General features: G+C 47.4%; 1 protein-coding gene across 3 annotated transcripts in view; it reads right to left on the reverse strand.

The window, feature by feature from the left end:
* LOC110533297 (peripheral-type benzodiazepine receptor-associated protein 1) overlaps positions 1-27271 on the reverse strand; it is a 227660-nt gene that overhangs the window by 42085 nt on the left and 158304 nt on the right. For all 3 annotated transcript variants that reach the window (XM_036989598.1, XM_036989597.1, XM_036989599.1), the window contains exons 14-22: positions 26159-26400; positions 12798-12904; positions 12460-12569; positions 11334-12218; positions 10922-11073; positions 9545-10525; positions 8493-8837; positions 4035-4175; positions 25-127 (exon numbers count right to left, since the gene is read on the reverse strand). In XM_036989598.1, coding sequence (XP_036845493.1) covers positions 25-127; positions 4035-4175; positions 8493-8837; positions 9545-10525; positions 10922-11073; positions 11334-12218; positions 12460-12569; positions 12798-12904; positions 26159-26400 — 3066 coding nt within the window. The remainder of the gene's footprint in view (positions 1-24; positions 128-4034; positions 4176-8492; positions 8838-9544; positions 10526-10921; positions 11074-11333; positions 12219-12459; positions 12570-12797; positions 12905-26158; positions 26401-27271) is intronic.

Here is a 27271-nt window from a genome sequence, read left to right on the forward strand (position 1 = left end):
GAAGAGGAGGAATTTGATTCTGACCTTTGAGCTGATGTATGACCTCTGACCTGGTCAGTTTAGGAGATAGTCCAGGCTGTCCGCTCCACCCAGCACCAGCCTCCATCGACAGGTTTCTGCCAGACTCCTGGTCAACACACACACAAACAAACAAACACACACACAAACAAACACACACACAAACACACAAACAAATACACACACACAGAGCGAGACAGTCAGTCAGAGAGAAAGACAGACAGCAGATGATTGTACAATAGTGCAGGGTTAGCGACACGAGTTGTATAGGATAAGAACCAGGTGGTTGTGCAGGTTGAATGAGTCTGGAGAAACGGATAGTGCAGACAGTCAGTCAGACAGACGCTAGGTGGCTAGAACATCAGTTACAGTTGACCTGACAACGACACAGGCGCCGGTCGAAGACAGGGAATCCAGAGGGAATACAGCCACAGGATACAACGAGTGACAACACACCCATTCTGCTGCAGTAGCTGCGATGGCCTGGAGGGCAGGCTTTCCCCGGAGCAGAGGCCGGGGTTCAGGCTGTACCCCCTCCACCCACCACTCAGAGCTCATCTGGTCTACCACCACCTCCCCTCGTTCCCCGGGGTCGTAGGTCAACGGCTCCTCCTCGTCTGTCCCGTACTCAAGGTCGATTTCTGTTACCGAGCCCACCGGGGAATTGACCTTCCGGACGGTCTTGCTGACCGGGTGGGAGCCCGGACCAGGTGTGTGTCCAGTGGCCTGGGTCGTAAACGCAGCGACCGCCATCTGACTACGTAGCAAGGCTTCTCGTCTGAGCCGGTCCCCCAGTCCGCCTACCAAGGCCATCGTTCCCGCCTTACTCCCTCCCCCACCGTGGTGGGCCTTCTGGGTGGCCCGGGGCACCCAAACATCTCTACTGCCCCCGGTGTCCAGCAGCCCCTCCTCAGGGTGGCTGATGCTGTCTACTGTGTCTGTGTAGTGGACCCTGTTCTGGGCCCGAAAAACAGCACCACCACTGTGTCTGGGTGAAGGCTCTTTGGCTTCGGGTCTGCTGCTGTGGTGGTGGTGGTGGTGGGGCTGGGGTTGGTGTCTGGGGCTGTGGTAGTGGGGATCCTCCGGATGGTGGCTGGGCCCGGCTTGGGACTGCCTGCGGTGGCGACGGTGACTATAGTCCTCGTCGACACTGTTATCCTCTTCATCGGTCACCTCTGGGATGCTGAACAAGTGCTCGTTGTGGTGATGATGACCCTGATGGTAGTGGTAGGCCTGAGTCTGGGCCTGAGGAGGAAGCTTCAGGATCTTCTCCACAATCTCCTCGTCACTGTCCGGCACCTCCCACTGGTCTGGCTACAGGGGTCATGGGTCAAGGGTCATCGAGGAGGAGGTGTAACAGGTTGAAGGTACGAAGGTTGGATGAGGTAGGAGGTCAGAAAGGAACAGTGAAGAGTGAGGGTGGAGTGGTGGACAGGACAGGGTGACAGGAGGAACAGTGAAGAGTGAGGGTGGAGTGGTGGGCAGGACAGGGTGACAGGAGGAACAGTGAAGAGTGAGGGTGGAGTGGTGGACAGGGTGACAGGAGGAACAGTGAAGAGTGAGGGTGGAGTGGTGGGCAGGACAGGGTGACAGGAGGAACAGTGAAGAGTGAGGGTGGAGTGGTGGACAGGGTGACAGGAGGAACAGTGAAGAGTGAGGGTGGAGTGGTGGACAGGGTGACAGGAGGAACAGTGAAGAGTGAGGGTGGAGTGGTGGACAGGGTGACAGGAGGAACAGTGAAGAGTGAAGGGTGGAGTGGTGGGCAGGACAGGGTGACAGGAGGAACAGTGAAGAGTGAAGGGTGGAGTGGTGGACAGGACAGGGTGACAGGAGGAACAGTGAAGAGTGAAGGGTGGAGTGGTGGACAGGACAGGGTGACAGGAGGAACAGTGAAGAGTGAGGGTGGAGTGGTGGACAGGGTGACAGGAGGAACAGTGAAGAGTGAGGGTGGAGTGGTGGACAGGACAGGGTGACAGGAGGAACAGTGAAGAGTGAGGGTGGAGTGGTGGACAGGGTGACAGGAGGAACAGTGAAGAGTGAGGGTGGAGTGGTGGACAGGGTGACAGGAGGAACAGTGAAGAGTGAAGGGTGGAGTGGTGGGCAGGACAGGGTGACAGGAGGAACAGTGAAGAGTGAGGGTGGAGTGGTGGACAGGACAGGGTGACAGGAGGAACAGTGAAGAGTGAGGGTGGAGTGGTGGACAGGGTGACAGGAGGAACAGTGAAGAGTGAGGGTGGAGTGGTGGACAGGGTGACAGGAGGAACAGTGAAGAGTGAGGGTGGAGTGGTGGACAGGACAGGACAGGGTGAAAAGAAAATGAATCAAAACGGTGAGTGAATTCAAGAGTGAAAGAGAAAAAACAAAACAAAAAACAAACAAAACAGAGGCTGTCCTCCACAGCCTGATCAGGTGTCTGTGTTATGGTGTGTGTGTGTTATGGTGTGTGTGTGTTATTGTGTGTGTGTGTTATGGTGTGTGTGTGTTATGGTGTGTGTGTGTGTTATGGTGTGTGTGTGTTATGGTGTGTGTGTGTTATTGTGTGTGTGTGTTATGGTGTGTGTGTGTTATGGTGTGTGTGTGTGTTATGGTGTGTGTGTGTTATGGTGTGTGTGTGTGTTATGGTGTGTGTGTGTTATGGTGTGTGTGTGTTATGGTGTGTGTGTGTTATGGTGTGTGTGTTATGGTGTGTGTGTGTGTTATGGTGTGTGTGTGTGTTATGGTGTGTGTCTGTGTTATGGTGTGTGTGTCTTATGGTGTGTGTGTGTTATGGGGTGTGTGTGTTATGGTGTGTGTGTGTGTTATGGTGTGTGTGTGTGTTATGGTGTGTGTGTGTTATGGTGTGTGTGTGTTATGGTGTGTGTGTGTTATGGTGTGTGTGTGTTATGGTGTGTGTGTGTTATGGTGTGTGTGTGTTATGGTGTGTGTGTGTGTTATGGTGTGTGTGTGTGTTATGGTGTGTGTGTGTGTTATGGTGTGTGTGTGTTATGGTGTGTGTGTGTGTTATGGTGTGTGTGTGTTATGGTGTGTGTGTGTGTGTGTGTTATGGTGTGTGTGTGTTATGATGTGTGTGTGTTATGGTGTGTGTGTTTTATGGTGTGTGTGTGTGTTATGGTGTGTGTGGTGTTATGGTGTGTGTGATGTGTGTGGTGTGTTATGGTGTGTGTGGTGTGTGTGTTATGGGGTGTGTGTGTTATGGTGTGTGTGTTATGGTGTGTGTGTGTGTCATGGTGTGTGTGTGTTATGGTGTGTGTGTGTTATGGTGTGTGTGGTGTGTGTATAATGGTGTGTGTGGTGTGTGTGTTATGGTGTGTGTGGTTTGTGTGTTATGGTGTGTGTGTGTGTGTTATGGTGTGTGTGTGTGTGTTATGGTGTGTGTGTGTGTGTTATGGTGTGTGTGTGTTATGGTGTGTGTGTGTTATGGTGTGTGTGTGTGTTATGGTGTGTGTGTGTGTGTTATGGTGTGTGTGTATGTTATGGTGTGTGTGTGTTATGGTGTGTGTGTTATGGTGTGTGTGTATAATGGTGTGTGTGGTGTGTGTGTTATGGTGTGTGTGGTTTGTGTGTTATGGTGTGTGTGTGTTATGGTGTGTGTGTTATGGTGTGTGTGTGTTATGGTGTGTGTGATGTGTGTGGTGTGTTATGGTGTGTGTGGTGTGTGTGTTATGGGGTGTGTGTGTTATGGTGTGTGTGTGTTATGGTGTGTGTGTGTGTTATGGTGTGTGTGGTGTGTGTGTGGTGTGTGTGGTGTGTTATGGTGTGTGTGGTGTGTGTGTTATGGTGTGTGTGTTATGGGGTGTGTGTGTTATGGTGTGTGTGTGTTATGGTGTGTGTGTGTGTGTGATGGTGTGTGTGTGTGTGATGGTGTGTGTGTTATGGTGTGTGTGTGTGTGTGATGGTGTGTGTGTGTGTGATGGTGTGTGTGTTATGGTGTGTGTGTGTGTGATGGTGTGTGTGTGTGTGATGGTGTGTGTGTGTGTGTGTGTGTGTGTGACGGTGTGTGTGTGGTGACTGTTTACCCTGTTGGCTCCGGTGGTGTACCCCCGGGCCAGGGCGGATCCAGGGGGGTCAGAGTAGAGGTCATCCTCCTCTTCCTCCAGGATATCAGACAGGTCAGATCCCCTACTGCTCTCTGGCTCCACCAGACCGGCGGTATACCGCTGAACCACAGGACAGAACCACACAGCACAACACACTTACAGACCGGCAGTATACCGCTGAACCACAGGACAGAACCACACAGCACAACACACTTACAGACCAGCAGTATACCGCTGAACCACAGGACAGAACCACACAGCACAACACACTTACAGACCGGCAGTATACCGCTGAACCACAGGACAGAACCACACAGCACAACACACTTACAGACCGGCAGTATACCGCTGAACCACAGGACAGAACCACACAGCACAACACACTTACAGACCGGCAGTATACCGCTGAACCACAGGACAGAACCACACAGCACAACACACTTACAGACCGGCAGTATACCGCTGAACCACAGGACAGAACCACACAGCACAACACACTTACAGACCGGCAGTATACCGCTGAACCACAGGACAGAACCACACAGCACAACACACTTACAGACCGGCAGTATACCGCTGAACCACAGGACAGAACCACACAGCACAACACACTTACAGACCGGCAGTATACCGCTGAACCACAGGACAGAACCACACAGCACAACACACTTACAGACCGGCAGTATACCGCTGAACCACAGGACAGAACCACACAGCACAACACACTTACAGACCGGCAGTATACCGCTGAACCACAGGACAGAACCACACAGCACAACACACTTACAGGTCGGCGTGGAATAACCAATGATGTTGCTTGCCTAACTCATATAAAACATACGCAACGGGACAGGCATATGGATTAAGCAATGATGTATTAGCCAATACACAAATCTACATTTAGAGTCAATATTATTTTAGTGCTATTAACTGTAGTTGCCAATAAAAGTGAAACATTAATTTATTAGGTACATTTGCGCTAAATTCTACTATGAGGTACAGTGCCTTGCAAAAGTATTCGGCCCCCTTGAACTTTGCAACCTTTTGCCACATTTCAGGCTTCAAACATAAAGATATAAAACTGTATTTTCTTGTGAAGAATCAACAACAAGTGGGACACAATCATGAAGTGGAACGACATTTATTGGATATTTCAAACTTTTTTAACAAATCCAAAACTGAAAAATTGGGCGTGCAAAATTATTCAGCCCCTTTACTTTCAGTGCAGCAAACTCTCTCCAGAAGTTCAGTGAGGATCTCTGAATGATCCAATGTTGACCTAAATGACTAATGATGATAAATACAATCCACCTGTGTGTAATCAAGTCTCCGTATAAATGCACCTGCACTGTGATAGTCTCAGAGGTCCGTTAAAAGCGCAGAGAGCATCATGAAGAACAAGGAACACACCAGGCAGTTCCGAGATACTGTTGTGAAGAAGTTTAAAGCCGGATTTGGATACAAAAAGATTTCCCAAGCTTTAAACATCCCAAGGAGCACTGTGCAAGCGATAATATTGAAATGGAAGGAGTATCAGACCACTGCAAATCTACCAAGACCTGGCCGTCCCTCTAAACTTTCAGCTCATACAAGGAGAAGACTGATCAGAGATGCAGCCAAGAGGCCCATGATCACTCTGGATGAACTGCAGAGATCTACAGCTGAGGTGGGAGACTCTGTCCATAGGACAACAATCAGTCGTATATTGCACAAATCTGGCCTTTATGGCAGAGTGGCAAGAAGAAAGCCATTTCTTAAAGATATCCATAAAAAGTGTTGTTTAAAGTTTGCCACAAGCCACCTGGGAGACACACCAAACATGTGGAAGAAGGTGCTCTGGTCAGATGAAACCAACATTTAACTTTTTGGCAACAATGCAAAACGTTATGTTTGGCGTAAAAGCAACACAGCTCATCACCCTGAACACACCATACCCACTGTCAAACATGGTGGTGGCAGCATCATGGTTTGGGCCTGCTTTTCTTCAGCAGGGACAGGGAAGATGGTTAAAATTGATGGGAAGATGGATGGAGCCAAATACAGGACCATTCTGGAAGAAAACCTGATGGAGTCTGCAAAAGACCTGAGACTGGGACGGAGATTTGTCTTCCAACAAGACAATGATCCAAAACATAAAGCAAAATCTACAATGGAATGGTTCAAAAATAAACATATCCAGGTGTTAGAATAGCCAAGTCAAAGTCCAGACCTGAATCCAATCGAGGATCTGTGGAAAGAACTGAAAACTGCTGTTCACAAATGCTCTCCATCCAACCTCACTGAGCTCGAGCTGTTTTGCAAGGAGGAATGGGAAAAAATGTCAGTCTCTCGATGTGCAAAACTGATAGAGACATACCCCAAGCAACTTACAGCTGTAATCGCAGCAAAAGGTGGCGCTACAAAGTATTAACTTAAGGGGGCTGAATAATTTTGCACGCCCAATTTTTCAGTTTTTGATTTGTTAAAAAAGTTGGAAATATCCAATAAATGTCGTTCCACTTCATGATTGTGTCCCACTTGTTGTTGATTCTTCACAAAAAAATGCAGTTTTATATCTTTATGTTTGAAGCCTGAAATGTGGCAAAAGTTCGCAAAGTTCAAGGGGGCCGAATACTTTCGCAAGGCACTGTAGTATCTTCCCAGGAAACTGCCCATGACATTTAAAGGTATTTGGTAATTTGTTATATTCATTGTTGATGTAATACTCTAAATGTTTTGCATGTCAGCAATCAAGTTTTCAAGATACAGTATATAACTTTCAATATACAGAAATACAGCCAGGTATTATGCATTTTGTATCATATGATGTAAAACATAATACCGACTGTATTTCTGCATTTTGAAAATGATTTATCTTGAAAACTTGATTGCTGATATGCAAAATATTTTGGGGACCACATCAACAATGGAGTAATGAAACATATTCAAAGAAGCCAGTACTAACTAACTAATTAATTAATGAACTAACTACTGTGCATTTGGAAAGTATTCAGACCCTTTGACTTTTTCCACATTTATGTTACAGCCTTATTCTAAAAATGGATTCAATCAAATAAAATCTACACACAATACCTCATAATGAAAAAGCAAAAACAGTTTTTAGAATTTCAGCAAATTTGTTCAAATTAAAAACAGAAATACCTTATTCAGACCCTTTGCTATGACACTCGAAATTGATCTCAGGTGCATCTTGTTTCCATTGATCAATCATCCTTGAGATGTTTCTACAACTATGATTGGAGTCCACCTGTGGTAAATTCAATTGATTGGACATGATTTGGAAAGGCACACACCTGTCTATATAAGGTCCCACAGTTGACAGTGCATGTCAGAGCAAAAACCAAGCCATGAGGTTGAAGGAATTGTCCGTAGAGCTCCGAGACAGGATTGTGTCGAGGAACAGATCTGTGGAAGTTTACCAGAAAATGTCTGCAGCATTCAAGGTCCCCAAGAACACAGTGATCTCCATCATTCTTAAATGGAAAAAGTTTGGAACCACCAAGACTCTTCCTAGAGCTGGCCGCCCGGCCAAACTGAGCAATCAGGGGAGAAGGGCCTTGGTCAGGGAGGTGACCAAGAACCTGATGGTCATTCTGAGAGAGCTCCAGAGTTCTTCTGTGGAGATGGGATAACCTTCCAGAAGGACAACCATCTCTGCAGCACTCCACCAATCAGGCCTTTATGTTAGAGTGGCCAGATGGAAGCCACTCCTCAGTAAAAGGCACATGACAGCCAGCTTGGAGTTTTCCAAAAGGCACATAAAGACTCTCAGACCACGAGAAACACGATTTTCTGGTCTGATGAAACCGAGATTGAACTCTTTTTGCTTTTTCTTTATGGGGTATTGTGTGTAGATTAATGAGGAAAAACTGTCAAGTGGCCTGAATACTTTCCAAATGCACTGTACCTACCTTACCTACCTACCTTACAATACCTACCTAGCTACCTTACCTACCTACCTTACAATACCTACCTACCTACCTACCTACATTACCTACCTACCTACCTACCTACCTACCTACCTACCTTACAATACCTACCTAGCTACATACCTACCTACCTACCGTACCTACCTACCTACCTTACAATACCTACCTACCTACCTTACAATACCTACCTACCTACCTTACAATACCTACCTAGCTACCTACCTACCTACCTACAGTACCTACCTACCTACCTAGCTACCTACCTAGCTACCTACCTAGCTACCTACCTACCTACCTACCTTACAATACCTACCTACCTACCTTACAATACCTACCTAGCTACCTACCTACCTACCTACAGTACCTACCTACCTACCTTACAATACCTACCTAGCTACCTAGCTACCTACCTACAGTACCTACCTACCTACCTACCTACCTACCTACCTACCTACCTACCTACCTACCTACCTACCTACCTACCTAATTAACTAATTAACTAACCAACCTGCTGCCTGTTGAAGCCTGTGTCCTGGTCCTGACTGAGGAACTCCTCCATGGACACCAAGCGTGTGGTCGGCCTCTCCATGGAGTAGTCTGGTTCTGACTCCAGGGGAGAGGGGGCTCTGGGGGGCCGAAGAGGCTGTGTGTCCAGGGGGTTGGTGAGGTCCCCAGCGGGTGGCACAAGGGCCTTGGGCGGGGTGGGGTAGGGCTCAGGGGTTGAAAGGTTGACACGGGAGTCGTCCTCCACAGGGAGAAAGTCTGTGATGGACATGACAGGACGGGGAACTCTGGGGCGATCTGTGTCTGCTCTTCTCTGCTCCGTGGCCGCTGCTGGGCCTAGATGTGGGCTCTGGTTGGAGGACAAGGATATACAGTATTACATACGCTTAGTCAACATAGTTACAGTAATGTAGACTAGATAACGACAGGTGAGTTCTAGAGGTTCTAGATGAGTGTTCTAGAGTAGGTGAGTTCTAGAGTTCTAGATGAACATTCTAGAGCAGGTAAGTTCTAGATGAGTGTTCTCGAGCAAGTCAGTTCTAGATTAATGTTCTAGAGCAAGTAAGTTCTAGAGTTCTAGATGAGAGTTATAGAGTAGGTGAGTTCTAGAGTTCTAAATAAGAGTTATGGAGCATGTAAGTTTTAGAGTTCTAGATGAGCATTCTAGAGCAGGTAAGACCTAGAGTTCTAGATGAGTGTTCTAGAGCAGGTGAGTTCTAGATGACACTTCTAGAGCAGGTGAATTTTAGAGTTCTAGATGAGAGTTCTAGAGCAGGTGAGTTAGAGAATTTTAGAGCAGGTGAGTTTTAGGGTTTTAGATGAGAGTTCTAGAGCAGGTGAGACCTAGAGTTCTAGATGAGCATTAGTTAGAGAGGTTAGTTCTAGAGTTCTAGATGAATGTTCTAGAGCAGGTGAGTTCGATATGAGAGTTCTAGATCAGGGGAGTTCTAGATGACACTTCTAGAGCAGGTGAGTTTTAGAGTTCTATATGACAGTTCTAGATGAGAGTTCTTAATACGAGTTCTAGAGCAGGTGTTTAAGCAGTGTTGTACATACCGTTGTGGTGATGTGAGAAGCTGATGGTAGCATGGCCTGATAGGCTGACGGTACTGATGGTGACTTGGCCTGATAGTTTAGTGCTACTGGAGATGACACAGCCTCAAGCACTGCCAAGGCAGCCCAAGGGGGGACAGGAGATTTTGCTAAGGGGTTAGCCCAGACCTCCGCGTACGAGGCAGGGTGTGGGGAGCAGGCCTCTGTGTGGAGGGCCCCGTTAGGGCCCATGGCGTGGGCGACGTCTAGTGGCGGCGAGGCAGTGGCGTAGGGCAGCGTGGACACTTTGGCAGCTGAGTTCCCGTAAGATGGGGATTGGGGCTGGACGGGTGGTGACGAAGACAGGTAGGGGGGCGACTGGCGGACAGGAGTTGACTGATGCACTGGGGGTGACTGGTAGGAGGGCGACTGGTGGACAGGAGTTGACTGATGCACTGGGGGTGACTGGTAGGGGGGCGACTGGTGGACAGGAGTTGACTGATGCACTGGGGGTGACTGGTAGGGGGGCGACTGGTGGACAGGAGTTGACTGATGCACTGGGGGTGACTGGTAGGGGGGAGACTGGTGGACAGGAGTTGACTGATGCACTGGGGGTGACTGGTAGGGGGGCGACTGGTGAACAGGAGTTGACTGATGCACTGGGGGTGACTGGTAGGGTGGCGACTGGTAGATAGGGGTTGACTGACGAATGGGGGGTGACTGGTAGATAGGGGTTGACTGGTGAATGGGGGGTGACTGGTAGGGTGGCGACTGGTGGACAGGGGTTGACTGACGAATGGGGGTTGACGAGGAACAGGAGGCGGCCGAAGCCTGGCCGGTCATGATGTTGGACAACTTGGCGGGCACGTTGACTGGCACAGAGTCGATGGACTCCCCATGGGCAGACATGGTGCGCACAGTGAGCTCGTGGGCTGCCATCAGGGACTGGATCTGAGACGGGCCCATCAGGGCACTGCCCGCTGTTGGGGATGACACCTCCAACACCTAGGGTATTGCAGGAGAGGAGAGAGGGTTCAACAGTACAGACACACACTATCCTCACACCTCTGACACAAACAATAGACAGGTCAGCAGCGTGGGACAAGACATCACTACAGTCGAAGCTGAATCACCGACAAATACTGTGGAACACAAACACACACCACTGTCTTGAGAAAGAGAGCAATACAGAACCTCTCTTAAAACACTGGCCTGACAGACACACTCAATGGGCCTTTAGAGCCCAGAACCTCTCCTAAAACACTGGCCTGACAGACACACTCAATTCAAACTAATTTCAGAACTATTTCCCTCCCATCATAATTTCGTCGTCTTTTACATCCAAAACCTAAAACACGCTGCTCTGTGTCCAGTGAAGAAACACAATACTACAGTTCTCGCCTTTCTCTTGTCAGCGTAGATTGTGTATCCGGTGACGCGGACCCCGTTGGAGGTCCCAGCAGCATCGATGGTGACAGGCAGCCAGCTGATGAGGGCGATTCCCGGGGACGGCCCCTGCTCCAGCTGCACGCCTAGAGGAGCGTCTGGGGGGCCTGGGAGACGAGGGATTAAACATCAGACCACGAGCAAATCTCAGCTCATAAACAGCCCCCTGAATACATTCCTCTTCTCTAATCAGGGACTGTTTTAAAGACCGAGGACACCAGTTGAGTGGAATCTCTGGCAAATCACTGACATGACTCAAACTAGCTTTCGTGTAGAAACATAAAACCAGCAGTTCCTCAGCCCTCCTTACTTGGACTTGAGTATCTCTGATCTTCAGCAACTCTCTCCCCTGTCTCGCAACACGTACCTGCGGCCAACGTGGTGAAGGTGGTGGTGGCGGTCTTGTGTTCCCGTCTCTCCTGGGGAATCTCCCAGGGGGTTTGGTGCGGCTGAGCCTCCACCTTGACTGTGTACTGAAGGCTGGGCGTGAGGTTACCGAGGCACAGTGAGTAGCTGCCAGCCTTCACCAGTTCCATCTCCTCCTCATTCAAGGACACAACATGCACATAGTTACTGTTGCTCGGCAGCCAGGCCAGGCTGGCCGAGGTGGCGGTGACCCGGTCGACTCTGAGCTGGGTGGGCGCCACACACACGTCCCTGCCCACCAGTAATGAGCAACGGAGCTGGTCCGAGTTGCCGCGCTCCGTCAGGCTCTGCACAGACACCCGGTAGGCCTTGAGGGTGACGTCTAGTCTCTCTAGGACAGCTTTAGTCTGGGAGCCGAAGGGCACGTTGAGCTTCAGCTCCTGGTCCACGTATACATTGTAGCTCCACACGTTGCCCCAGCCCGCCGGCACCAGCGGTCCGTCCCAGCTGATGATGATGCTCTTGGCCAGCTGCTTGATGAGGGTGAGCTTGCGCGGGTAAGGCACAGTGCCCACCTCTAGGTCCAGATCCAGGCCGTTGGTGAGGGGGGCTGGGAGGGATGGATCCGAGGGGAACTGCTCCCCTGAGGGGACGGAGAGAGAAACCGGGACCGAGGCTGCTGGCGTAGGGTCTGTCCTCTCAGAGGTACCTGGGCCCCCAAGGCAGAGGTGGTGCTGGTGACTGGCGCTGTGCAGGCTGCTGTCCAGCAGGGAGTTGTGGGATATATCTGTGCCCTCTGGAACGTGGGCGCTTATCATGTCGTCGTCTGAGACACGCTCCACAAAGTTGGAGGGGACCAGCCCTCTTCGCCCGTCCATCAGCTCTCCTGAAGTGGGACAGAGAGAGAGGGGACTTCCGTTTGGTGTTTTGTTTCAGACACTAAAAACTTTGAAAGTGTTAACATTTCAGTGTTAAATTGTAACTTTCAGTGTTAACATTTCAGTGTTAAATTGTAACTTTCAGTGTTAACATTTCAACATAAAAAAATCTAAATATCAGTGTTAACATTGCAGTGTACATTTTTTTTACTTTCAGTGTTAAAACGTAAGGTTTTGGAGAAGTCCCACCTTCATAGAAGCCGTCGTCATCCATACCGCCATAAACATAGATGTACTCCCCAGCGGTGAGAGGCAGCTCCACCTCCGGGTTATCATTGGGACCATCGTAAGGGTTATAGCTGGAGAAAAATAAAGCCGTATTAGTATCAGAAACACAACTGATCTCATTGTTATTGTTAACTGTTGTATACCGAGATTCTCTGTGAAAAAGAGGAAGAAGAAGAAGAAACATTCTTTCTACTAATTAACGCCACTAAATCTAGCATCAAAACAATAACAAGGAGAAATCAACAACAAAGTGAGGTCATACTGCTGATTTGGCCGACGCTCTGTCTGCCAGTCCTTACCTGTATCTGGCAATGAACACCTGTAGCTGGGAGGCTCCCCTGAGAGCTGTGTAAGGCGCTGGGGATACATCGATGTCCAGCTCCTCCACTTCACTGGCCGTGTCAACCTGACGACATGACAGTCAACATGTTGTACTCTGTGCTGGTTGGTGGGTGAGAGCTTGACACCGCCAATTTAAATTCCCGCAGGGTTTTGTCCAGGATAATATTACATATTCATGTAGAAAAAAATGTATAGCACTCACTGGAATGTAAAGTGTCTTTGGATAAAAGCGCTTGCTAAATGTAAATAAATAAATAAATATACTTCGTATTGGAACATTGATCTGGGGCGGCAGGGTAGCCTAGTGGTTAGAGCGTTGGACTAGTAACAGGAAGGTTGCAAGTTCAAACCCCCGAGCTGACAAATCTGTCGTTCTGCCCCTGAACAGGCAGTTAACCCACTGTCATTGAAAATAAGAATTTGTTCTTAACTGACTTGCCTAGTTAAATAAAGGTAAAATAAAAAATCAGAGGTCATAACCTTCCCACCCCCTGGCTGGATCAATGCCTCCTGAATAGCAGAAGGCCACAAGCATGATTATTATTGTATTTCTGTCATCGACTTACTCCCTCTACATCAGAGATTCTGCAAAGAGATTTATGTATAACGTGGGGCAGCTGGGCACAATTCACAGTGGATTGGGACAGTGGCCACTAACAAGCTGCTTAAACAGTACCTTCTCTCAAAATACTCCCAGCATCAGCTTAATGATGACCGCCTATGTTTTCCTCTGGCTAATACTGCAGGCCGACACAAACATACAAACACCCTATTCCCTACAGACTACAGTGCACTACTTCCCCATATAGTGCAAAACGTGTTGACCAGGGCAGATTCGGTTCCAATAGACACACTGATATAAAAACACACTGATATAAATGTTGAGTGTGTTTGTTCGTCGTCTGGTCGTATGACTAGTTATAGGGTATGAATGATACACTACATGTAAACAATGAGAAAACAGACATCGTATTTGTAGCTCCCTGCCTGGGAAAAAACCTTTTCAGGATAATCACACACAACTACTACAACCTTTTATAATCCAAAACAGAATCCACAGCACTGGGATTATCTCACTAAATATGAGCTTTAGAGAGCCAGCTGTTGTTGGTAGTGTCTGGCTGGCTGGATGGATGGATGGATGGATGGATGAGAGGGAGGATAGACACTCACTACAGAGACTGGATGAGAGGGAGGATAGACACTCACTACAGAGATACTGGATGAGAGGGAGGATAGACACTCACTACAGAGATACTGGATGAGAGGGAGGATAGACACTCACTACAGAGATACTGGATGAGAGGGAGGACATATACCCACTACAGAGAGACTAGATGAGAGGCAGGTGTGACGACCCTCCCACTCTGTCTGCCGTATTTTGTCTTTGTTCTTGTTTCCTTCCTTATTAGGATGCCGGTGGGCGGAGTTGAGAGGGTCGTCAGCTACATGGGAAACACCTGGGCCCAGGTGTTTCCCAGGATAAATACACCCCTTCCCCATTCATGGAGGAGACTCTCTCCATGCAGACATTTGTAGATTGTGTTGTGGTTCTTGTTGACTTTTTGTTTGTTTGCTTTGGCACCTTTCAACACCCTGCATTATCACATTCATGCATGCAAAACACTCACTTACGCTACTGATTACTGATTACACACATCATTGTATATTTTCCTTAGTTGCTTTAGTTAATAAATATCTTTTGTTACTCCTTATCTCCACGTTGTCTCCCTTTGTTACGGGCTTTGAGCCGGTTCATGACAAGTGGGGGCTCGTCCGGGATATTTGAACTGTTGGTTTGGGAGACCGTGGAAGTACGTGTTTGTTTGTATATTGTGTTTGAGTTTAATAGGCCCAGTATTGGTTGCCTTTGGTTGGGTTGTGTGCTGCGTTGGAGAGAGCATAATGGTTAGTTTCCAGGCCCTGCCTAGCCTGGAAACGTTTGTTCTACTTTCTTTTGGGACATCAGTCTGAGGTGAGTAATCGGCTGTGTACCTCAGTGGGAGATTTGGGTAGGGTAGTGGAACTTGCTACCTGGAGCTATAGTTTTTTTCCCCTGATAGGCTTAGCGACATGTTTCATTTTTGGAATATGTTGGGCATGGTTAATGTTTGTTATTTTTGTGTGGTGTCTGTGGACTGAGCAGTTGTCTCGGGGGCACATCCGTGGCTTGGTGGAATTTACCAGCATGCTGGGGAGTTTTTCCTTGCCAGCGGGCTACAGTGCGTAAATTCCCACTGCAAATCTGCACGAAGACTAGGGTTGAGTTATTGTAGGTTTTGGGGAAGCTCCGTATCTCATCTCTCTTCTGTGGTGCTCAGGGTGATTGTCAATTATCGGGTTATGGTCTGGTGTGCTCAGCAGAGGGGAAGAGCGAGATTTTTTTTTTTTTGTGTTTTGTTGTTGTAACTATGGCATCTTATATAGATGAATTCATTCGCTTTCCATCTGAGAAATTGTTAGATTTAGGTACTAAAGAACAGCTGTTGAAGGTCGCTGAACACTACAACGTTGAGATTAGTGATAAACGTCTAAAGAATTCTATTAGGTTGATATTGAAGGCCAATCTGATGGAGAGTGGTATTCTTGAAGTTACCACTGAGCCAGCCTCTGCTGAGAGTTTGTCGTCTCCCCATAACGTTACAATGGCCATTCCATCGGTTAGTCCAAGTAGTCTTCTTTTTGAACAGCAGAAAGAACTGCTTTTGTTACAGCTAGAGCATGATCGGCAAAGTAATCGTGAGAAGCTAGAGCATGATCGTGAGAAGCTAGAGCATGATCGTGTAAAGTATGAAAAGGAATTGGCATTTAAACAAGATATGGAGCGTGCTAAAATCAAGTTGCAACAAGAACGTATAGAGTTGGTTAGGGAAGGAAAGATCTCAGGGGAGAGTTTGTTTTGGGAAGGTGATCCAGATTTACCTAGGGGTAGTTCCTCTTTTGGTCGTGCCCCAGAGACATTTGATATTGTTGGGAACTTACGGTTATTGCCTCAGTTTAATGAAAGGGATCCCGAGACATTCTTTTCGTTGTTTGAGCGTGTTGCTGACGCTAGGAGTTGGCCTGATTCTGACCGCACTTTAATGTTGCAGTGTGTGCTGACTGGTAAAGCGCAGGAAGCATATTCAGCTCTTAGTGTACACGACAGTGCCAATTATGATAAAGTTAAAACAGCTGTGTTACAGATTTATGAATTGGTCCCTGAGGCTTACCGCCAACGATTTAGAACATTAAAAAGGGATGATAAGCAATCTCATGTTGAATTTGCGCGACAATTATCTTTACAGTTTAATCGCTGGTGTTCCGCCTCTGCAGTTGTGACTTTCCAAGGGCTGTGTGATCTGATTATGTTAGAACAATTTAAGGACACAACTCCAGATCGTATTGCCACGTATATTAACGAACAGAAAGTAAAGAATGTCGCTGAAGCTGCGGTTTTGGCGGACGAGTATGTGTTGACTCACAAAAGTGTCTTTGCAGAGCCTCGTATTCGGAAAGAGTGGGGGCGTTCGGATAGATTTGGGCTTCGCTCACCGAGATACTTTGGTTCACGGGCAGAGTTCTATTCAACTAAGGTTGAGCCTGACTCCCATAGTAAAGCTGACTTTGGGCAGGAGTGTCACTACTGTCAAGGTTCAGGTCATTGGAAAAACGAATGTCCACTTCTCAGGTCAAAGGGTGCTTACGCTAAATCTAAGCCTACCGCGTTAGCTGCACCTTTTCCACATCAGTTCACTCATGACTCATTTCCTCAGGCCCAGGAGAATGTGAAAGTCCAGATTGATCCAGACTATTTACCTTTTATTACGAAAGGTTTTGTGTCTATGTTAGGAAGTAAAGACCTAGTGCCAGTGAAGATCCTGAGAGACACAGGTGCCTCTGAATCATTTGTGTTGGAATCTGTGTTACCCTTTTCTGCTAAGACTGATTCGGGGAATAGTGTTCTAATTAGGGGAATAGGTTTGAACACTCTGTCAGTTCCATTGCATAAACTGATGCTGGATTGTGGACTGGTGAAAGGTGAAGTTGTTGTGGGAGTGCGGCCTTCGTTGCCTATTGAGGGTATCGACGTTATCCTTGGGAATAACTTGGCTGGTGAGCGTGTATGGCCTGCCGTGTTTCCATCTCTAGTGGTTTCCACTAAGCCGTCATTTGTTGGGATTCCTGATGAGAGTGTACAGAGTTTCCCAGAGGTGTTCTCTGCGTGTGCAGTGACACGTTCTATGAGCCGTGGCGAATTGGTCACTGCGCCGACTAATGATAATAATACAAAGAAGTATGCCACTGTTTTCCCTGTTATTCCGTTATCTGTAACCCGCTCAGATTTAATTAATGCGCAACGGGATGACCCCACGTTAGAAGAGTTGCGTGACCAAATTGTGCCTGTAGAACAGTTGGGAGATGTCGCCCATGGCTATTTTCTCCAAGAGGATGTCCTGATGAGAAAGTGGGTGTCTCATGATAGTTGTTTTCTGGGGGAGGCAATTAGTCAGGTTGTTGTACCAGTTAAGCTTCGTGACTTGGTGTTGGAAACTTCCCACAGCGACGTTGCTGGACATATGGGGGTGAGGAAAACCTACAATCGCATTTTAAGACATTTCTTTTGGCCTAGATTAAAGAGGGATGTTTCTGATTTTATAAAAACTTGTCACACCTGTCAATTAACTGGTAAGCCTAATCAAGCTATTAAACCGGTACCATTGTTTCCTATTCCTGTACTCAGCCAACCTTTTGAGTATCTGATTATTGACTGTGTGGGTCCCCTGCCTCGTTCTAAAAAGGGTAGCAGTTACCTGTTCACTGTGATGTGTCAGACCACTAGGTTTCCTGCTGCCTATCCTCTCCGATCTATCACAACTAAATCTGTGTTAAAAGCTTTGACTCAGTTTCTCTCATTGTTTGGAATCCCTAAGGTCATTCAGAGTGATCAAGGATTGAATTTCACCTCTAATCTGTTTAGTCAGGTTCTTCAACAGCTCCATATTAAACACAATTTGTCTAGCGCCTATCACGCGCAAAGTCAAGGAGCACTGGAACGTTTCCATCAAACTCTAAAGTCTTTATTGAGAGCTTATTGTACTGAGATGGATAAGGATTGGGAGGAGGGGTTGCCTTGGTTACTGTTAGCCGCTAGGGAGGTTTCACAGGAGAGCACGGGTTTCAGTCCAAATGACCTTGTGTTTGGACATAGGGTGCGTGGACTTTTATCTGTTCTCCAGGATGACTGGAAGTCTCCCGAGCCTCCTCAGTCCCTGTTATCGTATGTGTGTGATTTCCGGAGACGGCTGTATGCCGCTGGTGAAATGGCTAAAGAGAAGTTATCATCTTCACAGGAGAGGATGAAGGGCATATTTGATCGCCGAGCTGAGCCTCGTCAATTTAGTCCGGGTGACCAGGTTCTTGCTCTGTTGCCAATTGTTGGTTCTCCTTTTCAAGCCAAGTTTCAAGGTCCATATACAGTGTTGCGCCAGTACACTGAGCAAAATTATCTAGTGGCCACTCCAGAACGAAGGAAAGCACACCAGCTGTGCCATGTAAATCTGTTAAAACCCTATTATGCACGTTCCTCTGAGACTGAACAGTGGGATTCTGCAGAGGACGCTAAACCTGTTCTTTTGGCTGATACCGTTGTTTCCTTGGGTTCTTGTCATGCTAGATCTGTGCATGAGGAGGAAGATGTTCCTGGTCCTGACAATTGTATATTGCAGGGTAGATTGGAAAATTCAGAAACACTGGATATCTTAGACAGTCTTCTCACTCACCTACCTGTTGATGGGCGGAAAGAGATGGTTGGTCTGATTCAGAGATTTCCAGGTTTGTTTTCTGATACACCTACACGTACAAACTTAATGGAACATGATATTGACATTGGAGATGCTGACCCCATTCGTCAGCGGTTCTATAGAGTTTCTTCAGAGAAACTACGTTGTCTGGATGCTGAGGTCAAGTACATGCTGGAGAGTAAGATAGCAGAGCCTTCTTTCTCCAGTTGGGCTTCTCCCTGTATCTTGGTCAGTAAACCGGATGGAACAAACCGATTTTGTACGGACTACCGTAAGGTAAACAGTGTCACAAAGCCAGATTCATTTCCTCTTCCTAGGATGGAGGACTGTGTTGATCAAGTCGGTGCAGCTAAGTTTGTGAGCAAATTTGACCTGTTAAAAGGCTATTGGCAGGTGCCACTGACGACTAGGGCACGTGAAATCTCTGCCTTTATTACACCCTTTGGTCTGTACTCATATTCGGTTATGAGTTTCGGTCTGCGTAATGCACCTGCGACTTTTCAGCGACTTATGAACAGGGTTGTTGCCGGTCTGACCGGGTGCGCTGTTTATTTGGACGATGTAGTGATATATGCAGATACTTGGGAAGAACATCTGTCCCGTATTCAAGCCTTGTTCGAGCGTCTGGCTGCGGCTCGCCTCACAGTCAATCTGGCTAAATGTGAGTTTGCTCAGGCAACCGTTACATACCTTGGAAAAGTGGTTGGGCAGGGTGAAGTGCGTCCTGTTCGGGCGAAAGTGGTGGCTATTGATGCTTTTCCATCACCAACTACTAAAAAGGAACTGATGCGTTTCTTGGGCATGATTGGTTATTACCGTAGTTTTTGTAGTAACTTCTCTACTGTGGTCGCTCCCTTGACCGATATGCTGAAAGCTAAGGCTGTTTACGTTTGGTCTGCTCGTTGTCAACACGCTTTTGAAGAGGCAAAGAGGTTGCTTACCTCAACTCCGGTGCTGGCTGCTCCTCGCATGGATTTGTCATTTACCTTGCAGGTGGATGCTAGTCATGTGGGGGCAGGTGCAGTTTTGCTGCAAGCAGATGTGTCTGGGGTTGAGAGGCCTGTTAGTTTCTTTTCCAAAAAGTTTAACGATTATCAGTTGAACTATTCGGTTATTGAAAAGGAAGCACTAGCACTCATTTGGGCGCTACAACACTTCGAAGTGTATGTCGGGTCGGGGGTAGTACCTATTGTGGTCTACACTGACCATAACCCCCTCACTTTTTTGAGGTCCATGATGTGTCCAAACCAGAGGATAATGCGATGGTGTTTATTTTTACAATCATTCCATCTCGATGTGCGGCACATCAGGGGATCTGAAAACGTGATTGCTGATGCGCTCTCTCGTGCACCCTGCTCCTAAATGTTTACGGGACTGACCATTGCTTCCTATTGTCATGTTCTCTCTGTCCTGTCTGCTCCCTCCTGGTCTTGTTTTCTTCGTTCCTCTTAAATGTTGCTTCCTGTGCGAAGGTTGCTGAGGTTTGGGGAGGAGGTTGGCTGGGGCAAATTGTAAGTGTAAACACATAACCCCTCACCAATTTGGGACTGCAGGGGCTGGTATGTTGTTCCGGGGTCCTTGTTGGTCCCCGGTTTTATGGGGGGGAATGTGACGACCCTCCCACTCTGTCTGCCGTATTTTGTCTTTGTTCTTGTTTCCTTCCTTATTAGGATGCCGGTGGGCGGAGTTGAGAGGGTCGTCAGCTACATGGGAAACACCTGGGCCCAGGTGTTTCCCAGGATAAATACACCCCTTCCCCATTCATGGAGGAGACTCTCTCCATGCAGACATTTGTAGATTGTGTTGTGGTTCTTGTTGACTTTTTGTTTGTTTGCTTTGGCACCTTTCAACACCCTGCATTATCACATTCATGCATGCAAAACACTCACTTACGCTACTGATTACTGATTACACACATCATTGTATATTTTCCTTAGTTGCTTTAGTTAATAAATATATTTTGTTACTCCTTATCTCCACGTTGTCTCCCTTTGTTACGGGCTTTGAGCCGGTTCGTGACACAGGATAGACACTCACTACAGAGAGACTGGATGAGAGGGAGGATAGACACTCACTACAGAGAGACTGGATGAGAGGGAGGATAGACACTCACTACAGAGACTGGATGAGAGGGAGGATAGACACTCACTACAGAGATACTGGATGAGAGGGAGGATAGACACCCACTACAGAGAGACTGGATGAGAGGGAGGATAGACACTCACTACAGACTAGATGAGAGGGAGGATAGACACTCACTACAGAGATACTGGATGAGAGGGAGGACATATACCCACTACAGAGAGACTAGATGAGAGGGAGGCTAGACACTCACTACAGAGAGACTGGATGAGAGGGAGGATAGATACTCACTACAGAGAGACTGGATGAGAGGGAGGATAGACACTCACTACAGAGACTGGATGAGAGGGAGGATAGACACTCACTACAGAGACTGGATGAGAGCGAGGATTGACACTCACTACAGAGACTGGATGAGAGGGAGGGTTGACACTCACTACAGAGACTGGGTGAGAGAGAGGATAGACACTCACTACAGAGATACTGGATGAGAGGGAGGATAGACACTCACTACAGAGATACTGGATGAGAGGGAGGATAGACACTCACTACAGAGATACTGGATGAGAGGGAGGATAGACACTCACTACAGAGAGACTGGATGAGAGGGAGGATAGACACTCACTACAGAGAGACTGGATGAGAGGGAGGATAGACACTCACTACAGAGAGACTGGATGAGAGGGAGGATAGACACTCACTACAGAGACTGAGTGAGAGGGAGGATAGATACTCACTACAGAGACTGGGTGAGAGGGAGGATAGATACCCATGACAGAGAGACTGAATGAGAGGGAGGATAGACACTCACAACAGAGATTGGGTGAGAGGAAGGATATACACCCACGACAGAGAGAGTGGATGAAAGGGAGGATAGACACTCACTACAGAGAGACTGGATGAGAGGGAGGATAGACACTCACGACAGACTGGATGAGAGGGATCATAGACACTCACTACAGAGATACTGGATGAGAGCGAGGATAGACACTCACTACAGAGACTGGATGAGAGGGAGGATAGACACTCACTACAGAGACTGGGTGAGAGGGAGGATAGACACTCACTACAGAGAGACTGGATGAGAGGGAGGATAGACACGACAGAGAGACTGGATGAGAGGGAGGATAGACACTCACTACAGAGACTAGATGAGTGGGAGGATAGACACTCACTACAGAGAGACTGGATGAGAGGGAGGATAGACACGACAGAGAGACTCAGACCCAAAACTAGCTGCCTAGAACACAAAGCTGGACACTGCATGAGGGAGGGCCTGCTGCTTCAAAACTCCAACCCAAAAGGGTATTATCTTTCCCACTGTAAGTGCTGCATTTGTCTTTGGTCAATGTCCTACACCACAATGCCATGTGAGAGAGACAGAAAATAATTAATGCACAAAGCTGGAAACTGAATTAGAGAAGACCGAGACCAGCCAACCTCAACAAGGTCTTATTCTGTTATCTCTAACACTGATAGAAGACCGAGACCAGCCAACCTCAACAAGGTCTTATTCTGTTATCTCTAACACTGATACAAGACCGAGACCAGCCAACCTCAACAAGGTCTTATTCTGTTATCTCTAACACTGATAGAAGACCGAGACCAGCCAACCTCAACAAGGTCTTATTCTGTTATCTCTAACACTGATAGAAGACCGAGACCAGCCAACCTCAACAAGGTCTTATTCTGTTATCTCTAACACTGATAGAAGACAGACCCCCCCAACCAGGTCGTATTCTGTTATCTCCAACACTGATAGAAGACAGACCTCCAACCTCAACAAGGTCCTATTCTGTTATCTCCAACACTGATAGAAGACAGACCTCCAACCTCAACAAGGTCCTATTCTGTTATCTCCAACACTGATAGAAGACAGACCCCCCCAACCAGGTCTTATTCTGTTATCTCCAACACTGATAGAAGACAGACCTCCAACCTCAACAAGGTCCTATTCTGTTATCTCCAACACTGATAGAAGACACCCCCCCAACAAGGTCTTATTCTGTTATCTCTAACACTGATAGAAGACAGATCTCCAACCTCAACAAGGTCTTATTCTGTTATCTCTAACACTGATAGAAGACACCCCCCCAACCAGGTCTTATTCTGTTATCTCCAACACTGATAGAAGACAGACCCCCCCAACCAGGTCTTATTCTGTTATCTCCAACACTGATAGAAGACAGACCCCCCCAACCAGGTCTTATTCTGTTATCTCCAACACTGATAGAAGACAGACCTCCAACCTCAAGAAGGTCCTATTCTGTTATCTCCAACACTGATAGAAGACACCCCCCAACCAGGTCCTATTCTGTTATCTCCAACACTGACAGAAGACAGACCCCCAACAAGGTCTTATTCTGTTATCTCCAACACTGATAGAAGACACCCCCCAACAAGGTCTTATTCTGTTATCTCCAACACTGATAGAAGACAGACCCCCAACCAGGTCTTATTCTGTTATCTCCAACACTGATAGAAGACAGACCCCCAACCTCAACAAGGTGTTAAATCTGCTCCTGCCACGCCCTCTACTGCTCATCCTGTGTCTCCTTGACCTGCCGCCACTCCCCCTGTACTCTCTCACTCTCCCTCTCTCTCTCTCTCTCTCTCTCTGTGTGATTGTGTGGACAGAGACAGGTGTGCTGGTATGCCGGAGTCAGCAGATCCCCACCAGCTGCAATCTGTTCCATAATCAAGACCTCCACAAATACTCAGTCCTGCCACTTTCACACAACCCCTCTCGCTCCAGCCTCAGCCTCTGGACCTTACCCTGTCTCGACCCCTCTCGCTCCAGCCTTAGCCTCCGGACCTTACCCTGTCTCAACCCCTCTCGCTCCAGCCTCAGCCTCCGGACCTGGTTACCCTGTCTCAACCCCTCTCGCTCCAGCCTCAGCCTCCGCACCTGGTTACCCTATCCCAACGGCCCTCGCTCCAGCCTCAGCCTCCGCACCTGGTTTCCTGCATCCCGCCCGAGCTTCCCCTGGCCTGCCCTCCATCTTCCCCCTCTAACAAGTTCCAATTCTGTTATCTCCAACACTGATAGAAGACAGACCCCCCTCAACAAGTTCCAATTATGTTATCTCCAACACTGATAGAAGACAGACCCCCCTTAACAAGTTCCAATTCTGTTATCTCCAACACTGATAGAAGACAGACCCCCCTCTATTCTCCCTAGTGAATAGTGATTCTCCCTAGTGAATAGTGATTCTCCCTAGTGAGCAGTGATTCTCCCTAGTGAGCAGTGATTCTCCCCAGTGAGTTGTGATTTTCTCTAGTGAGAAGTGAATCTCCCAGTGAGTAGTGATTCTCCCCTAGTGAGTAATGATTCTCTCTTGTGATACTCCCCAGTGAGTAGTGATTCTCTCTAGTGATTCTCCCCAGTGAGTAGTGATTCTCCCTAGTGAGTAGTGATTCTCCCTAGTGAGTAGTGATTCTCCCTAGTGAGTAGTGATTATTCCCAGTGAGTAGTGATTCTCCCCAATGAGTAGTGATTCTCCCCAGTGAGTAGTGATTCTCCCTAGTGAGCAATGATTCTCCCTAGTGAGTAGTGATTCTCCCTAGTGAGTAGTGATTCTCCCCCGTGAGTAGTGATTCTCCCTAGAGAGTAGTGATTCTCTCTAGTGAGTAGTGATTCTCCCTAGTGATTCTCCCTAGTGAGTAGTGATTCTCCCCAGTGAGTTGTGATTTTCTCTAGTGAGTAGTGAATCTCCCAGTGAGTAGTGATTCTCCCCCCGTGAGTAATGATTCTCTCTAGTGATTCTCCCTAGAGAGTAGTGATTCTCTCCAGTGAGTTGTGATTCTCTCCAGTGAGTTGTGATTCTCTCTAGTGAGTAGTGAATCTCCCTAGTGAGTAGTGATTCTCCCTAGTGAGTAATGATTCTCCCCCGTGAGTAATGATTCTCTCTAGTGAGAACTGATTCTCTCTAGTGATTAGTGATTCTCCATAGTGAGTAGTGATTCGCTCTAGTGAGTAGTCATTCTCCCTAGTGAGTAGTGATTCTCCCTAGTGAATAGTGATTATCCGTAGTGAGTAGTGATTCTCCCTAGTGAGCAGTGATTCTCCCTAGTGAGTAGTGATTCTCCCTAGTGAATAGGGATTCTCCCCAGAGAGTAGTGATTCTCCCTAGAGAGTAGTGATTCTCCCCAGTGAGTTGTGATTCTCCCTAGTGAGGAGTGATTCTCCGTAGTGAATAGTGATTCTCCCGAGTGAGTAGGGATTCTCCCTAGTGAGTAGGGATTCTCCCTAGTGATTATGGATTTTCCCTAGTGAGTAGGGATTCTCCCCCGTGAGTAATGATCTCTCTAGTGATTCTCCCTAGTGAGTAGGGATTCTCCCTAGTGAGTAGTGATTCTCCCTAGTGAGTAATGATTCTCCCCCGTGAGTAATGATTCTCTCTAGTGAGTAGTGATTCGCTCTAGTGGGGAGTCATTCTCCCTAGTGAGTAGTGATTCTCCCTAGTGAATAGTGATTATCCGTAGTGAGTAGTGATTCTCCCAAGTGAGCAGTGATTCTCCCTAGTGAGTAGTGATTCTCCCTAGAGAGTAGTGATTCTCCCCAGTGAGTTGTGATTCTCCCTATGGAGTAGTGATTCTCCCTAGTGAGTAGGGATTCTCCCGAGTGAGTAGTGATTCTTCCTAGAGAGTAGTGATTCTCTCCAGTGAGTAGTGATTCTCCCTAGAGAGTAGTGATTCTCCCCAGTGAGTTGTAATTCTCCCTAGTGAGTAGTGATTCTCCCTAGTGAGTAGGGATTCTCCCGAGTAAGTAGTGATTCTCCCTAGAGAGTAGTGATTCTCTCCAGTGAGTAGTGATTCTTCCTAATAAGTAGTGATTCTCCCCAACGAGTAGTGATTCTCCCCAATGAGTAGTTATTATCTCTAGTGAATCTCCCCAGTGAGCAATGATTCTCCGTAGTGAGTCTCCCTAGTGAGTAGGGATTCTCCCTGGTGAGTAGTGATTCTCCCTAGTGAGTAGTGATTCTCCCTAGTGAGTAGTGATTCTTCCCAGTGAGTAGTGATTCTCTCTAGTGATTATCCCTTGTGAGTAGTGATTCTCTCTAGTGACTCTCCCTTGTGAGTAGTGATTCTCCCTGGTGAGTAGTGATTCTCCCTGGTGAGTAGTGATTCTCCCTGGTGAGTAGTGAGTCTCTCTAGTGAGTAGTGATTCTCTCTAGTGAGTAGTGATTATCTCTAGTGAGTAGTGATTCTCTCTAGTGAGTAGTGATTCTCTCTAGTGATTCTCTCTAGTGTGCAGTGATTCTCCCTAGTGAGCAGTGATTCTCCCTAGTGAGCAGTTATTCTCCCTAGTGAGCAGTGATTCTCTCTAGTGAGCAGTGATTCTCCCTAGTGAGCAGTGATTCTCCCTAGTGAGCAGTGATTCTCCCTAGTGAGTGGTGATTCTCCTTAGTGAGTAGTGATTGAATGATATGAAACAGTCCTGGAGCTCTCACCTCGTGTGGCGTGGGGCTGGTCCTGCGTCGGCTGTGGTGGGGGCTGTGGTGGGGGCTGTGGTGGGGGCTGTGGTGGGACTCGGCTGACTTGGGGGAGAGGTGGGTGGTATCAGAGGCAGACTTGGGGGTGCTGGAGGACTTGGTCAGGCTGATGGTGGGCAGCTCACGGTGCTTTACGGTGGGGGAGCGTGTGAGACCCGCAGCGTGAGGGGTGGCCCCCATCCGTAGAGTTGCTGCCACATCTAGGAGGAAGAAGACACTTCATGAGCAAACATATACCACTTCTGGTTTTTCATGTTTATTAGGTAGGACAGTGAGAGAGTGAGAGGAAAGATAGGATGATAGAGCGTGGGTCGGATCGGAACCCATGTGAGCAGCAGCACGTGTTCTGGAGGCAGTGTCCTAGACAGCTGGTCACCCCAGGCCACACACATCTAACCCCAACTCTCCTGCTTGTAGTTAGCTAGGTGGTTGGTATGTGGTTGGTGTGCAGGCTGCTAGGCGACCAGTAGGACGTGAAGGTAGTGCAAGCAGGCAGGCCTACGTCATCCCAGGGTGATTAAACAGTGGAGTAAAACCCTCCTGTCTCCATCTTTCTCTGTGCTTAATTACATAAAAATTATACAATGTGATTTTCTGGATGTTTGTTTTAGATTCTGTCTCTCACAGTTGAAGTGAACCTATGATACAAATTACAGAACTCTACATGCTTTGCATGTAAGTAGGAATCCCTGCAAAATTGGCAGTGTATCAAATACTTGTTCTCCCCACTGTATATGGATGTATATATGGATGGATATATGGCTGGATATATGGCTGGATACATAGATGGATATATGGCTGGCTATATTAATGTATGGCTGGATATATGGCTGGATATATAGATGGATATGTGGATATATAGATGGATATACAGATGGATGTATATATAGATGGATATATAGATGGATATATGGATAGATATATAGATGATATATGGCTGTATATATGGATGTATATATGGATATAGAGATGGATATGTGGATATATAGATGGATATATGGATGTATATGTGCATATATAGATGGGATATATTGCTGGATATATAGATGGATATGTGGATATATAGATGGA

This window comes from Oncorhynchus mykiss, chromosome 10 (genome assembly GCF_013265735.2).
Source record: "Oncorhynchus mykiss isolate Arlee chromosome 10, USDA_OmykA_1.1, whole genome shotgun sequence".
NCBI classification, from domain to species: Eukaryota; Metazoa; Chordata; class Actinopteri; order Salmoniformes; family Salmonidae; genus Oncorhynchus; species Oncorhynchus mykiss.